The sequence below is a fragment of the Lingula anatina genome, chromosome 7 (assembly GCF_051362555.1).
Source record: "Lingula anatina isolate TDL-2025a chromosome 7, LinAna3.0, whole genome shotgun sequence".
Classification (NCBI taxonomy): Eukaryota; Metazoa; Brachiopoda; class Lingulata; order Lingulida; family Lingulidae; genus Lingula; species Lingula anatina.
In genome coordinates this window covers 11,389,275-11,405,502 of record NC_141773.1, presented here as the reverse complement: position 1 = coordinate 11,405,502, position 16,228 = coordinate 11,389,275, and the positions used below count along the sequence as shown (strand labels likewise).

The 16,228-nt window shown below is 37.9% G+C and overlaps 2 protein-coding genes across 2 annotated transcripts; both read right to left on the bottom strand.

Annotated features, from left to right (window-relative positions):
* Window positions 1–277: 277 nt before the first annotated feature.
* LOC106164605 (uncharacterized) lies at window positions 278–15,859 on the bottom strand. Its single transcript, XM_087017044.1, has 4 exons — window positions 15,652–15,859; window positions 1,249–3,631; window positions 754–945; window positions 278–442 (listed from the first exon to the last, which is right to left on the bottom strand). The coding sequence occupies exons 2-3, from the start codon at window positions 2,363–2,365 to the stop codon at window positions 806–808; spliced, it is 1,257 nt and encodes a 418-aa protein (XP_086873170.1). The 5' UTR covers window positions 2,366–3,631; window positions 15,652–15,859; the 3' UTR covers window positions 278–442; window positions 754–805.
* Window positions 3,626–12,029, bottom strand: LOC147760741 (uncharacterized). The gene is made up of 5 exons (XM_087017045.1): window positions 11,800–12,029; window positions 10,315–10,689; window positions 5,229–5,528; window positions 4,871–5,053; window positions 3,626–4,679 (listed from the first exon to the last, which is right to left on the bottom strand). The coding sequence occupies exons 1-5, from the start codon at window positions 11,849–11,851 to the stop codon at window positions 4,525–4,527; spliced, it is 1,065 nt and encodes a 354-aa protein (XP_086873171.1). The 5' UTR covers window positions 11,852–12,029; the 3' UTR covers window positions 3,626–4,524.
* Window positions 15,860–16,228: the final 369 nt, after the last annotated feature.

Here is a 16,228-nt window from a genome sequence, read left to right as displayed (position 1 = left end):
TGTCTCTTTTGTGATCGTCTTTTCTCCTTCTGAGCACTAGATGTATCCTTGGCACACCTATTGATACGAACACAATCAAGCTTCTTGAAACACTTTCGACTGGATTCAGACATTTCAATACCGACAGACTGAAAAAGCTCTGTATTAGACTTACACAAGCCATCATTGAAATAAAATACTGCTAAATAAAGTCCCAATGTTACAGCATTACTGCTTTGAAACTGGTCCTTGGGCACCATGTTCCAGACAGTGGAATGAAAACTCTCATTTTGGTTTTGTGTTAAACCCCGAAGGCATCCTTGCAACAGCACTGGATCAGACAGATCATCCATGATTGGCTGGATAGCCTCAATGACAGCGGGGGGCAGTGGCTTTTTCACCATGCGATAGGTATCCGTGCCACAAGCCTTGTCCACCTGCCATTTGCACCAGCTACTTTCTCCTAAAATAAAAAAAGTAAAATAAAATATGAATGGACAACTGATATGAAGGCTGATAAAACTATTTTCTTCAAGTAGCAAAATTTGATTTGTAGTGAATTCTTTCTAAAGACTCAGTTACACCAGACATTCTGTAACTGTTGTAAGTAAGTTTACCCATATATTAAATCCAGATATCTCTATATAAACATATTACTTACCAATAGCATTCTTACACATCTTTAAACCAATAATATTTATAGAAAAATGCATGTAAAACTATTTCTATATTCCATTAATCTATGTACAAAAGGGCTGAGTTTTTTTTTTTAACCTTGAGGACACAAACTGTGATCAGCTTCCTCACTATAATGCATGGGAATGGCTCATGTCTCCCTGACCATGCCCTCTAGGTTCTGCAGGTTCCTTCTGATTGCCAGGCCATAAAAAGTCTGCATTGAATCAATGCGGGCCATTGTGAGCCGGCCTGTGCCCTGGAGCCCTTTCCCATCACTTAGTTTCATACCTACACATAAAAAAAAACAATTTACCAATAGTATAAAATGAATTCTAATTATTTGTGATATATTATTTACTTTTACTTGTTAAAGCAGTAAAGATATTAACTACAATTCACTGATATTAATTTATGCTCCTAATGACATCAGAAGCTATGGAATTTAGACGAGCAGTTATAGGTACTAATTAGAATAATCCAGAAATGTTATAAAGAAAGAGAGAGAGATTATCTCAGTTGTAAATGTGTACTTATAAAATTATTTTCTTCTACTAGAATTAATATTATATTCGAAATATACAATAGGCCTACCTTTGGTACTTGTGACTAATCGTCTTAGTCTGGATCCCATTCTCTTCTGTACGTGACCAACACACTCCTCCTTCACCAGGGCGACTTCTGGTCCGTATGGCTGCTCTCTCTGGACTCGCCGGAACGCCGAACTGTCCCCATCGCCAACAAAGGGATTGTATCGAAGGTTATACAGCTCCAATGATCTGTTATACAGAACTGATACACCCCCCGCCTCCATGGCTTGTGCCGACCCGTCGTGATTCTGAGGGCACTGAGCAAAATGTGTCAAATGAAATTCTATCTCTTCCGCGGCGGTGTGCGGCTTGCTATTAAAACTGTCACAAGTTCTGCATGTTGTGCACATGTAGTGTACGTCGAGCACCTCACCTGTGTCAACCGAGATCGCCGCCACGAAACCATGTTTCGAATTACTTCTGGTTTGCCAGGATCCGTCAATAGTGATTCCACAGTCTACAACTTCATTAATGTCCACATCACTTCCGTGGAGCAGTTTTTTTACCCGAATGGCAGCTGCCATCATGCTCTCACTTGCAAGTTCGCGAGATTTGTCCCCCAGAGCTTGAGTGTGTTCCAGCCAGCTATGGCTACATATTGGGGGCGGCATAGACAAGTAGCCACTTAGTTTTGCTGCAGAAGTGTGGCCTTCTCTGATTGCACGCATTCCGAGAACACTCGCCCTGTTTACTTCAAAAAAACGTCCCGTCTTCCTTGAAGTTGAGGTCCAGCCCTCTTCCGGAATACCGCCGCAAACGGTGCAAATCCACCTCATTTGACATGCCCAACCTTGCCGTTTCTGTTTACTTTCGACCAACACAACGACGCCGCCACACACACGACAAACACACGACTTGTTGACACTTTCTAACAACTGTCCACTGTGCCAAAGCCTGTACCCAGTAGCTACGGTTTCTTCCTCGCGATCACTGTCTGAAGACTCCGAGGGCTGTTCTAAGTCCTTCAGTATCTTACGAGCGCTCGCTCCAGGTAGATTCTCTCTCTCGTCATCCGACTCAACAAATACCGGTTTTCCCCAACCGCCGCGCATACTCTCTTTCAAAATTTTCTTTCTTTCCTCTGGAAATGGCTTTTTAACACGAACTTTTCTCTTCCCCATAGCGTACTCGACTTCTTCACTGCTTAGCTGATGTAAGACTTATGACCTATTACCGCACACGTAATCGGCTTATAACTCATTACCTATGTTCCGCCCCCCTCATGGCAACGGCCCTTAGCAACAGAGGCGTGGCTTAGTTGTCAGCCTGACTGGGGCGCGTGCCGGTTGAAAAACTCATCAAAAGACACATTTTGCGGTGCAAATTCAAAATAATTATTACAGCCAACGTTAGATACTTTTTTGATTAATAGAAACACACAAAAAACTCAAAAACATGATTTTAAGCGTAGTTAACCCTATCTGTCCCCTTAACACTGTTTCATCTTTATGCATATTGCACTCCTCAGTTTAGACCTGTCTTTAATATGCACCTTTCCGTCTGCATATGTATCAACCGTAGCACACTAGTTTTTTTTTTTTTTTAAATGAAATTCCTGATGACTTTTTTTACTCCTTTTATTCCGCTGCAACGCTTCCAGGTTCGCTTTCGTCATCGCTGTTTGAAAAATCCGAAATTCTTTGGTGTGGGTCACGTGGTGGGCAATACTGTTGTGATAAAAGATGAACGTCAGTACAATAGCGTTTTAAGCAGATTCCGATTCTCTGACTTCTCAATGCCGACAACATGTAGTAGGGGGGCTATTTATACGACTGATTTTCTTTTTCAAAATTTTCTTCATTCTTCTTAATCTTGCAACATACATGTAATCAAAGACTACAACTTACAGGAAGTTGTGTTTCTTTGCAAAGTGCACGTTCTTACACATGGGCAATGTCAGGAATCTCTATTGCTTGCACGTTCCCGAAGTCAAGTGCATATGGCAAATGGCTTTCTCCGCTTCCTGAATTATTTACGGTAGGCCTATCACGTTTCGTAAAAAGGAGTGTATGTTATGATAGTATTATGATTGTACAAACAAGAACCGATTCATAGGAATAACCATTCGAAACCACCGCCAAACTAGATATAATCCAGGACGGCGTTCACTGAAATGCCTTAAAGTTGTTCACCACACCTAACTCAGCTAATTCACAGTGAAGCTTCGTTGAAACAGAAAATGGATGCAACTAACTACAGTGTACGATTTAGTTCATTTTTATTTATGTATGTCAAATTGAATGAGTGAAGCTTACCGTATGTTTAAGAAATGCAAGGTTCGTTTTCCATTGCTAAGGGAACGATCTCAACTGAAGCAGTGTCATGTGCGTAATGGGCAAAACGCCGTTCTGTTTTTTCTTTGAATTGCGTAACATTCCTATCTCGATCTATAAAAAATGATGTTGTGTAACACTCTGTGAGAAAGTCAGTGACCCACCTAATAATGACACAATGAAGTCACATAGAATGAAGTTTTTGTATTTGTAGTGAGTGATCAATTTTGTCAAACGCTTTAGTGTAGTCTACCAGTTGCATTCGAGGCAATCAGTTGACGTGGCAATGATATCAATACCCTAAATTATAGCAAACGTATTATGCTGCCAAACCGTCGCTGAATACTTTTTCCGCTTGAATTACATTTTACTGTTCCAAATCCATTTGACAACAAACCACTCTAATATTTTGGAGAGAACCGTCGCTTACGATATTGGTCTTACGTCTGTTTCTGTTGCTTTGGGTGGGGTGCACTTTGGTAGGGAGGTTATATATGCATGCTGGTACATGTACACGGCCGCTTCTGAGTAATGACTGAAATATTGCACAGATTGGAAGAGCAAGATATGGAGTAAAGTCATGTAAAATCCAATATGGGATCTCATCTGGTTTTGATGATTTGTTAATTCTAATTTTCAAAAAGGCATTGTTCATTCTTTCAAGGATGATGGTTTAATTTCCAGGTAGTGGGCCTGCTGCCGTGTTGGAATTCGGCTCCAAAGCTTGTCACAGATTGATTGCCTCTCTTTTTATATTCCCATTGCATTCACTATTGTTCAGATTTGCAGCCATAACCTTAATTTCGTTCCACCTTTGTCTTACTGTGTTATTTCAAGCATCTTTCATCTTTCCTTCACAGAACTTTTTTCCACAAAACCTTTAAAAGCTTGTTGATTTGATTTATATTTTGTCATTTTCCAGCCAAACTTGTTGTCTTAGCTTGTTCTCGGTTTCGTTCGTCGTTCGTCCATTTCAAATCAGGTTGGTACCGAATAAGGCTTGATTACTAACAGGTCTCTCTCTCTACGTCATCTTCTTCGGATATACAAGGTTCGTTTTCCATTTCTAAGGGAACGATTTCAACTGAACCAGTGTCACGTGCATAGTGGGCAAGACACTGTTCTGTTTCTTCTTCGATTTGCGTAACATTCCCACCTCTGTCTATAAAATGATCGATTTATAGAAAATGAACATTCATACATTTTGCCTGTAAGCATACATAATGTTAACTCCTTTAATCCTCAACTAGTTAACTTCGTTAAAACGGAAAATGGACGTAATATTTTAAGTCCTATTAAAGTAGTGAGTAAAGTGTAAGGTGATTGAGTCAAACTTAAATGAGCGTAACTTACCGCATGTTTTCATGTGTGTTCCCCCTCGCCATACTTGTACCTGTAGGTAGACAAGTACCACTACAAATACTACCAGGACAACGATAATTGAGGTTAGTATTGTTATAACATATAACAATACAGTGGACCAAATTTCACAGTCATTCATCCCAGGACATGCAGCACTGTTTTCGTTTTCTGTCGCTGAAGATAATTTAAAAGATAAAAAAAGGAATATGTAAATTGAAACAGAAGGAATAATGTGTTTTCTCTTGGAATAAATGCATTTCAAATGAGTCTTGTATTTAGTTTCTTTTAACATTACCAGAAATAAAGTGAGAGAGAGAGATTGTAATGTTATAGAAAGTCACATTCTCACGTTCATCTACTGTCGTAAAGGGGATGTTCATTTCGGCACTGTCAACAATGTAATCGGCATGTTCCACTCGACACTTGCATCTACCACCCAAGTTTTCAACAGAATGGATAGAAAAGCAATCCTCATCGCCATCTGCACTGCCTGCTTCTTCTAGACATATGAGTCTGGAGCAAGATATTTCGGTTCCATTCTTTAAAAGGATCGTTTCGACAGGTTTCGGGCGGCCACCACTCACATGGCAGATGAACTTGGTGTTGTGTGTGTTGCTGTCGGTTGTATTCAAAGTCACATTTGGTTCTTCTGAGAAAAAAGTGGAGAAGGCTGACTTCAATAAAATGCATTGTCCACTGGGCCTAGATATTAACATATAAGGCTGAAAAACAAAGTTTGAAGAGCAGAGACACTTCAGCTATACCAACATGCTGTAATGCAGAATATCAAACCTCAGGGTTAAAGGGTTGCGAGTAAAGGTAACAGCATTGATAACTGTTCTTGTCATCGCTATAAGTGTCAGATTGTTATCTGATGTGTGGAATTTTCTTAAACTTGGCGTATTAATGGTTTATAACATATCAACTATTTTAAGCATTTTAATTAAGTGTGTGTCCATGATAAGACCAGTCAGAGGGTGGCAAGGTGGGGGTCAACAGATTTCAACCAAATTCATAATATTGTTGCATATATAGGAGATATTAAGATTGAAGGCAACAATCCCAAAAGAAATCATTGGATATAATTATAATATGATATTATATGTTTTGGCCATTTTTGGCTTAATTTTCAGCTTCGGTCAATAAAGCCACTTCATAAGCAAATATGTCAAAACTGACGACTTTTTAAAATTAATTGAAAATTTACCTATTTAAACCAGCCATTTGCCACTGAGAATATGTTACTAAATTTCAGTTTAACCCACAAACTAACGAGCCACGCCCATTTTTATGACCCCACCCCCCCCCCCCCCCAAACTCACTTTTCTACCAAGCAATGTTCAAGCATTCATATCTCTCTTTTTGCAGGCTTGACAGCCATAAAATTTTATAGGGATCCTAAGCATATATTGGTCTAATCATACAAAATTCAAAAAGTGTGTTAAACACAACAGAAGATATTGAAAAAGTGCCTCAAACTTAAGCAATTTTAGCAGAAAACCAAACGGCCGAAATCAAGATATCAGTACATTTTGAGATAAAATTCCTTCCAATAATCAAATTTAATCAAAGACTCACAGCCAGGAATTCAAACTATGCTTTGATAAGGGCAAATCTATCCAATTTTTATAAATACAAAATGGCTGCCATCAAATCTGTCCCAAAAATACAGTTACCCTAATTCCTCAAAATAATCAAGAGGCCCATTTTTGCAGGTTTTTTATTTTGAGATCTGTAATACAGGATTGCTCAAATAATATTCTTTTCAAACAGAGCCATACAACTTCTGAATAAATTTAAATTACAAGTTATCCCCCCCCCCCCTCCATTTAATAAGTTATTACTGTGCATATCCAGTGTCATCAGCATTGTGTATATACCTTATTTTCAGGGAGCAATAGAGAAAAAAAATTACAAATGATTTTTCTAACGGTAAAAGGGAATGACTGTCTCATTTTATCAGTTTTCTCAAGTGCAACACTAATTAATCCACTTGAAATGATTTATATTGCATTTTTCAACCATTCTTTTTCCTTTCTAATGATTCATAGGCTTTGTAAATACATGTGATATCTTGATATCTATATTCTTTATCTATAAAGAAAATTAAAACAGAGTCAGCAACATACAATGACAGGAGGAGTACTTTATTTTCATATTATCAATTGGACAGTAAAAGAACAAAGCAGTTACTTTTTACAGGAGTGAAATCAAGTTATGAATCTCCAAGGTTCCCATATCACGGCCATCTTTTCCATATACTGAACACAACAGTGATGGGTAGTGTTCCACAGATTTTAATCTTATAACTGATTGATCCCCAAGTTTCTTCTTCTGGTTGAGAGATCCAGGGTCTCCTACAGTAATGATAATTCAGCAATCTTAGAATAAGTGTGGTAACTTGAAGCAACATGCCACTATAGTTTAGTGTGACTGAACTGTCAATTGTCAATATTTGTAAATTCAATGGCCCCAATCCTCCTTTCCTACAAAACTGAATGAGATTGCCAAGACAAAGATGCACATTTGTCATGGGGGATTGTCCCAAGGTGGCTCCTCCAAGTCCAATAGGGGATTGTCCCAAGGTGGCTCCTCCAAGTCCAATAGAGGTTTGCCAGGATATCCACTACTGATTCTACCTGAAGATGGCAGGACAGGCTGTCAAAAGAAAATGTATTAAACATATTTTAAACTCATGTTAATTGCTGTATAAGAACAATTACTAAATAATATTCTGATCAAACATATTGCATAAATGTAAAAAAAAAGAAATCAAATATGCATGACTGTAGCTACCAGAATTTCATGATATAAAAAGAAACAAATGAAAAAAAGGTAAACCTTTTTTCTTCTCCATGGAAGTGTTCCAGGCATTACAAAGTTGGTGCTCACATCTGAATCTGATGAATTTGCCTGTGCAATTTCAGGTGACTTTTCTATTATTGTCTGTAAGATTGTCCAGGTCAAGGTTCACATACAGGACTAGGATGTAAATTCTGAAAAATAAACATAACATCAATAAATGCTTTACAACAACAGAGGCTTACTGTGTTCAGAATAGAAACTATCGTAGCAGGATCAATCTATCTCAGCGGAGTATCACACTCGGGCTCAGTCGTTGTAATCAGCTTAATTGTCTGGCACGCCCCCTTGCAAAGCAACATGAACAACATAATGGACCGCAAAGTTTTCCTGATTTTACATAAGTACCTTTAGTTACAAGTGTCCTGTGTAATATATGTAAGTCTTGAAAATTGAAGCACAGGCGGTTAACTTCAACTTCATTGTAAACACACAAATCTGCAAAGTGAATAAAAAACTAAAATGTAAAAAACTGGCACAAGTAACATCCCCTAAAATGCCAAAACTTGAAACTGAATGTGTGTTACATACCTTTGACTCTGGGTAAGAAATTTCTTATGAAGCTGTCTTCAAGCTCAGCATAGTCCTTAACTGTTTGTGTTATGATAACACATGTAACAAAGCCCTAGAATTTAATGCAAAAATATACTTCATAAGTTAGATACACAGTTAATTCTTTTCAGCATACATGTTTACCATGAAACAGAAATCAAGTAAAACTCTGTGAATTGAAATATACCAGTATGTCTTTAAAATTTGCTTATATTCTTTATATTACTGAATAATATTCAAACGTATTATTTAAACTGGTTTGAGTTTTTAGTGTATCTGATTCTAGTATATGTATGCCACCACTGATCACTTACCTTACAACAAACATCCAGAGCTAAATCGATGAGATGGATATATTGAGGAACCCAAGCCTGACAACAGTCTGAAGTGGTTCAACCAAAAAATGCACATTCTAAGGACGACCAGCTGCTATGGTCATTTCTTGTTATATTCTGGTGCACACCAATCCTTCTGAGATGTACTTAAGCATCTCTAGTGCGTGTTCTTCATAAATTTAAGAAAGTATTATGTTTTAACACTGTGAAGACGATGTGCTTTGCTCCACAGCTGCTCCGGTGATAATCCTAGTACCCGCCATGTTGAAAATAGGTCACAGAGTTAGCATCGTTATTTTACATTTAGTTTCTACAACATAAACAAATTTAAAAAATGCATTTTCGCTTCATAAGTTCGTCTGCAGGGCAAACATAATTATTTTAAGGGCTTTTCACAAACCTATACATGGTTTTGACTTATTTATTTAGTTGAAGAAACAGTTTAGCATTTAAGTAGTATAAAAATATTCGTTTTTAGGCCCTTTTTAAAATTGTTGTAGTTCTTATTTTACAAGGTTTAACACAGATTTTATTTTACAAAATTTATTTTTCAACCCTTTTCTATCAGCACATACCAAAATTATATGGATAAAACCTGCAAAAAAGAAGTTGTGTGCATTTAAAGAAGGGGGGGGGGAGGTCAAGCATACGGAAAACATGCCTTATTAGAATCAACCTTGTGTGGTCATGACAGTGCCTTTTCAAAAAATCTGTACTGGGTATTAAAGGTCTTTCCTTAACCTATCATGTGGCTTACCTTAATAATTCCTTATGCTGTACATGATTTTTTAAAAGAATATTTAAAATTATAACTTTTCAAGAGCTAAAAAGTGCTATATTTTGGCAAAATTGCCAATAAAAGATCTGCCCCCATATCTCTAAAACTAATGATCCAAAATAAGAAAGCCAGTGGCTCACAATATCTTTTATGTTGATGGTTTACCACACCAAAAATTATTAAAATCTGCTGACCCCCACCTTGCCACCTTCTGACTGATCTGTCTGGCTTTCTCATGGACGCGCTCTTAAAATTAGATTTACCTTTTACCTTCCGAGAGGTTTTGATTTAAAGCCGCTTCTCCGTCTCTTCTCCGACCTAGTTCGATTCAAGCTACTTGGTGCTGGATCACTGTGACTACTCGAAAACTTAAGTATATAATGGCAATGTCTATCATATCCATGGGAATTTCACTGATCTCCGTTTAAATGTTGTTCTTGGGCGTATCAACAGATTGAGGATTGTTGGCACATACAGGTAGGCACTGTTAAATATTCATCTTTACAAAAAATAATCCAAAGAGGATAGGTTTGGAGAATGTACAGGCTAAGGGTGATCCATTCAACAGGAGATGAGCATTTCTCCGGGTAGGTAACGATCTAGGTATTCGAGTTAATCACTGGAGCAGGAATAGACAAGTTCGGAGGCTTGCTCTAGTGCTTTATTCGACCACCCCCTTTGTTACTTCCCTGGAGACGGGCTCATTTCCTGTCGTATGGGCCACTAAATAAATGTGGCATACCTGGCTAATTGCTTTATGAAATTAATTATATATATATATATATATATTTATATATATATATATATATATATATATATATATATATATATATATATCCTTACCTTACATTATTCTATACTGGTACTAGCAGATGCAAACAGTTTTACTCACTGTTCAAGTAACTCACCCGTTGTCACTAAATATCTGGGGTACATTTGCATCTCGTGCCATTTTTCGTCAATCACAAAACGACATTCGTAGGTCCCGTCATCGACACGCCCCTTGTTCTTAAAGGAAAACGTAGCAGTAATATTGGTTGGACCAGGTACACGCACGTCTTTTGGGCTGATTGTTAAGTTCATTCCTGGGTCGCATTGGTTTACCTCCCAGTGTGCCTTTACCCACTGACAAAGCAGAGCGTTGCTCTTTCTGATCATGACATTTACCGACGACCTGCCTGCATTTTCACCAATAAACAGTGACCAGCTCAGTTCTACAAGGCCATTTTCTCGCGCAAACACAGCCTCTGTGTCTTCTTGCAAAGTCTCTGAAGAACAACAAGCTGGAAACGAAGTTTATTTATTGGCGCGTGGCCATTTACTGTGTGTGTGTGTGTGTGTGTGTGTGGAAAAATAAATTAACTAAAATGGCATGTCGAAATTTGTCCAATATTGTAATGTATTTTGTGTGGTTATTAATTATTCAACGTCACTATACTATATTTCATCGAGAAATATTTCTATTAAATCCCACTAATTTTATAAAATATTTACCAGTAATCCCACTTAAAAAAAATGTTAAGCCAGTGAATTGTTTTGCTTCATTGACTCAATTGTTAATTTTTAATGCAATTCATCCGTGAGATCAGCAGGTGTGAAAAAGTAAAGGCGTACGTGACTCTAATGAAACCTTCTCAAGCGCAATTCCTCAGGGGGTGGTAGAAAATGCACCTCGTGGTGTGATTTATAATTTAGTACAACATAAGCTAAACCAGAGACTAACAGCTCGTTTTTCCTCTTACAAATTATTTTAAAATTATTCACCAGCCTAATAATTACCAGCACAATGTGGAAACATTATTAAGACTGGAAATTTGGTTCTGCGTATCAGAGTATTTCACTGCGTTGGTATATAATTTTATATCCGCATATTCTTGTTATTCCTCTTGCACATTGAAGTAGCCTATAGCACCCTGCACACGCGCTCTTCAGCTCCCCGCAAACGCTGCGCTCTTTGCTCAGCAGAGGTGCCTCCCGGCCTGTCCCTATCGGACGCACCGTAAACTGTGGGATCATGTGATTAAGGAAACATATTACATATTGATTTTTTTCTGAAAGTAATGGAAAATGGTGACCATGTTAATCAATCAGACTAACTATATCTGTGTACATTTTTCTTCACTTCGCTGGAGGCTGCCATTTTTCTTTGTTTCCGGCTACCGGCACATGCGCATTGTTGGCATGACTTGAGCAATCGGCGCTTGCACCCCGCACACGCTGAGCTATTTGCCTCAAGACACCAAAATATCAAACACGTGAGATATTTTGCTAAGCTGCGCGAGAGGCAAAAATCTTACCAAAATACCCCCGCAAACGGTGAGAAAACGGCGCAGTGCAAGTGCCTGGATGAAATAGGTCAACTCAGACGGTTTTGAATCAATAAATAACCTCACCTAGTATTAACCAGCAACGCAAAGATAGCAGCTGTCTATGTGTTTGGATCATCTTCACATGTTTGAATCATCTTCACATGTTTGGGTCATCTTCACATTGTTGTGTCCGTTGTATTATTGCTTTGAGGTTGACCAACGTATAAACAGAAAAAAATAGAATCCATTGCTCTGCTGTGGGTATGTGATTGTGAAACATGATGAAGCGTCGTCCAGGTGTCAGCACACGCTGAGGAAGCGCGTGTTATGAATTTAGAAGTACTCCACGCCGAGACACCGGACAGAACACACCTTGTGCGTCAAGCCCACAATCTGCGAGCATTCCTTGACCAATACCATATCTACTTAATTATACCACTATAGCTGACATTCAGCAATAGTGTCAGAGTAGATATTGATCATGGAGCGATTGTGAAAACGCACACAGGATTCCTATGAGTTGAATATAAGGTAGGTTGTCTACTCCCCTGGTCAGGGTGTGGCAACCGCCTTTGTGAATCACTGCTAGTTAGACTGTAGTTATCACATGAATACGTGAATTTAGCCACTCGGGTTCACTTCAGCTCATAGCCTGTGTTGCAGCTAGAATACTCTTCACAGCGGGAGGCGGGGCAAAGGGACAAAGACAAAAAAACCGAGAAGGTAACACGCACGCGTTTTTGAAAGTCACAACGTCGTGTAAGTAAAGTACAAGTTAAGTTAGTTTGTAAAAGCTCTAACATGTTATTGTGCATATGAGTAATACGTAACTACCATGTGAAGTGAAATTAGTACTGTAGATGTATTCATGTCACAATCTCGCAAATGTATTTACAGTAGACTCCTCTTAATTCATCAAATTATATATCTTATTATTGTTTATCTCAAAGAAATCGTATAGAATGGCTTTAGTCTTTGGTACTAATATAACTGCATAGTTCACTCAGAATTCTTCATGCAGAATGTAATTTTAAAATAAGAAAATGAAGTTGCTCAAAGAGCACAGATTAAGGACTAAAATGATAATAAGATTCCCAAATTTTGTCCATGTTTTTGCCTGTATGAATTCATGAAGTATGGTCATTCACTGGAACTAGGATGTATAACAAAGTAAATTCAATATATTATTTACTTTTTTTTCTTTCAACCGTGTTCATGTTTATGTATAAGAAAGGCCATAAGGTATTCTTAAGCAACTACAGCCTGCAAACTGCACATAATTCACGTAGATACTGTAAACACTCAATGTGCCAGTCTAACTTCGCTACCACAATGAGAATTCATTGACTTTATAAAGTCATTAGTGTGGGTGTACAACTTCACACTCATTATTTCTATGTATAATTCCACTCCCCTCTTCATAAATGGGGTCCACTTTCCATACATTTTCCATCTCTCCGTCTTTGCATTAGATCGTCCCCGATGTCTGTTTTCATTTTACAGTCCCTGTCAGGGACTTTCCCTTTTCCGTTGTATTCCATTGCATCGTTCCCAGATCCTTTTGCATCATTGCTGCTTAAAGGTACACTCCATGCGTTTGGAAATCCTCCAAAATGCTTATTTTTGCCATTCACAGTTTCCTACAAAACCTCACTTACCTTGTTATGATTTAACCCCTGGATCGTACCTGACGATATTCCCATTGAAGTTTATAGGAAATGGTCGCTGTTATTATGACTGGCCAGTAATTTTTAGTTTAAAATCAGGCTTTATAAAATTTATTTAAGGTCGAATCCAAGTGCAGAGAGAGATAGATAGATAATGATTCGTGAATTGAAGAAAATTGCTTATTTTCCCTTGAGAATCCATATTGGGCGATGAATCTCCCGGAGTTTAATGTACAGGTATCTAGAGACCCTGAATGTATCCACGTTTAGGACAACTATAACGAATGATTTAATCCTAGAGTTTAGTTTTATTGATCTGCCTTTCAAGTTGGGCATAGTTATGTATTCAAGCACAGCGAAGAGTAAAAGGAAAATTGAGCCCTAGTCCGTCTAAACTAACTCACATACAGGTATAATAATTCCGTCAAATCGTGTTTAGATTGCGATCAAATTACTGGCAATTGCTTCATCTTCATTACATAAATGAAAATCATGCCTTCTCAAGTGAACTGGTTGAAAGTCAACAAATTTCAACACCCAAAGCTTTCATTAGCAATTTTATGCCCGATCTCGCCGTCCTTTATGCATAATAATAATAATAATAACTCTATTAAAGTCTCACGTTTTAAAAAAATAAATCCCGCCCTTCTAAGGGTTATGAGAGACTAAAACCTGTACTACTACATTTAAAATTAATAAAAGTTCCATTAAAGTATTACTTTTCAATAAAAAACAAAAAGGGATATTACATATAAAACTTTTCAAACCCTCTCTCTGTTGTTTGCTTTGCTTCTTTTTCCACACCATTGCGTGTACCTCCCTCCGTGTGTAGTTCCATCTGAGACAGAAGCGACAACACTCTACTTTCCCCAAATTCGAGGTTTGTAAAGTGACCATCTGTGGGCTTTTGTCATTAGTCTGTTTTCGTCCGATGTTCCTGATTACTTTTGTACCTCTTTTTTTTCCGCTGGAACGCTTCCAGGTTCGCTTTCGTCATCGTTGTTTGAAAAATCCTAATTTCCTTGGTGAGGGTCAAGTGGTGGATAATACTGTTATGATTAAAGATGAACGTTAATATAATGGCGTTTTAAGCAGATGCCGATTCCGATTCTTTCTTAATCTTGCAACATACATGTAATCAAAGACTGCAACTTACAGGATGTTGTGTTTCTTTGCAAAGTACATATTCTTACACATGGGCAATGCCAGTTATTTCTAGTGCTTGTCCGTTCTCGACATCAAGTCCATATGGCAAGTGGCTATCTCCGCTCGTGGAACCTGAAATATTTACAGTAGGCCTACCATGTTTCGTCAAAATGAGTTTATGTAATGAAATTAGTATGTTTGCACTCACAAGAACCGATACAAATGAATAACCATGCAAAACCATCGCTGAACTATATATGCTCCAGAACGGCATTCACTGAAATGCCTTAAAGTTATTCACCACACTGTTAAATCCGTTAATCCAGAGCGAAGCTTCGTTGAAACAGAAAATGGATGCGATATCTTAACTACAGTGTACGATGTAGTTTTTTTTACTTATGTCAAACTGAAATGAGTGAAGCTTACCGTAAGTTTGGGAAATGCAAGGTTCGATTTCGATTGCTAAGGGAACGATCTCAATTGAACCAGTGTAAGGTGCGTAATTGGCAAAACGCCGTTCTGTTTTTCTTTGAATTGCGTAACATTCCTATCTCGGTCTATAAAAAATGATGTTGTGTAACAGTTTTAAGAAAATTAAACATTTTTACATTTTGCCTGTAACCATGCACATTATCAACTCCGTTAATCTACAACGAAGTTTCGTTGAAACGGCAAACGGACGCAAGATTTTAAGTCCTATTGAAGTAGTGAGTTATGTGTTAAGTAATTGAGTCAAACTGAAATGAGTGTAACTCACCACATGTTTTCACGGATTTCCCACCTCGCCATACCAGATAGACAAGGTAGACAAGTATCACTACAAATACTACCAGGACAACGATAATTGAGGTTAGTATTGTTATAACATACAACAATATAGGGGTCGAAATCTCAGAGTCATTAATCCCAGGACATGCAGCACTTGTTTCGTTTTCTGTTGGTGAAGATGATGTGAAAAATACAAAAAAAAAGAAAAGAAATGGAATTGGTTACTTGAAATGAAATGTAAAAACGTTTCATGAAACTTCAAGTAAATATCAGTTTTATTTTCGTTTTAATATAACCAACACCAATATGAGAGAGAGAGTTTGTAATATAATGAAAATACACTCCTCAGGGTCACCTTTTGTTCTAAATGGGATGTCCACTTCTGCGCTGTCAACAACGTAACCGGCATGTTCCACTTTACACTTGTATTGACCGCCTGAGATTTCGACAGAATGGACTGAAGAGCAATAGGACATCTCAACGCCATCTGTTTCGTCTGCATCAACTTGACATTTAAGTCTGGAGCGAGATATTTCGGTTCCATTCCTTATAAGGATCGTTTCAACAGGGAAATATATTTTGGTTAATTACTTTATGGCATGCTGAGTGTGAAAGACAATTTATAGTTTTATATAAGATTAGTGAATTGCAGCCGATGGTTTTAAAGAAAATCAACCATATGAATAACGTACTGGCAGATGCAAACATCTACATTAAACACACAAGTAACTCACCCGTTGTTACTAAATGTCTCGGATACACTTGCATCTCGTGCCATTGCTCATCAATCACAAAACGACATTCGTAGGTCCCATCATCGACACGCCCCTTGTTCTTAAAGGAAAATGTAGCAGTGATGTTGGTTGGACTCGGTACACACACATGCTTTGGGCTGATTGTTAAGTTCAATCCAGGGTCGCAATGGATGTCCT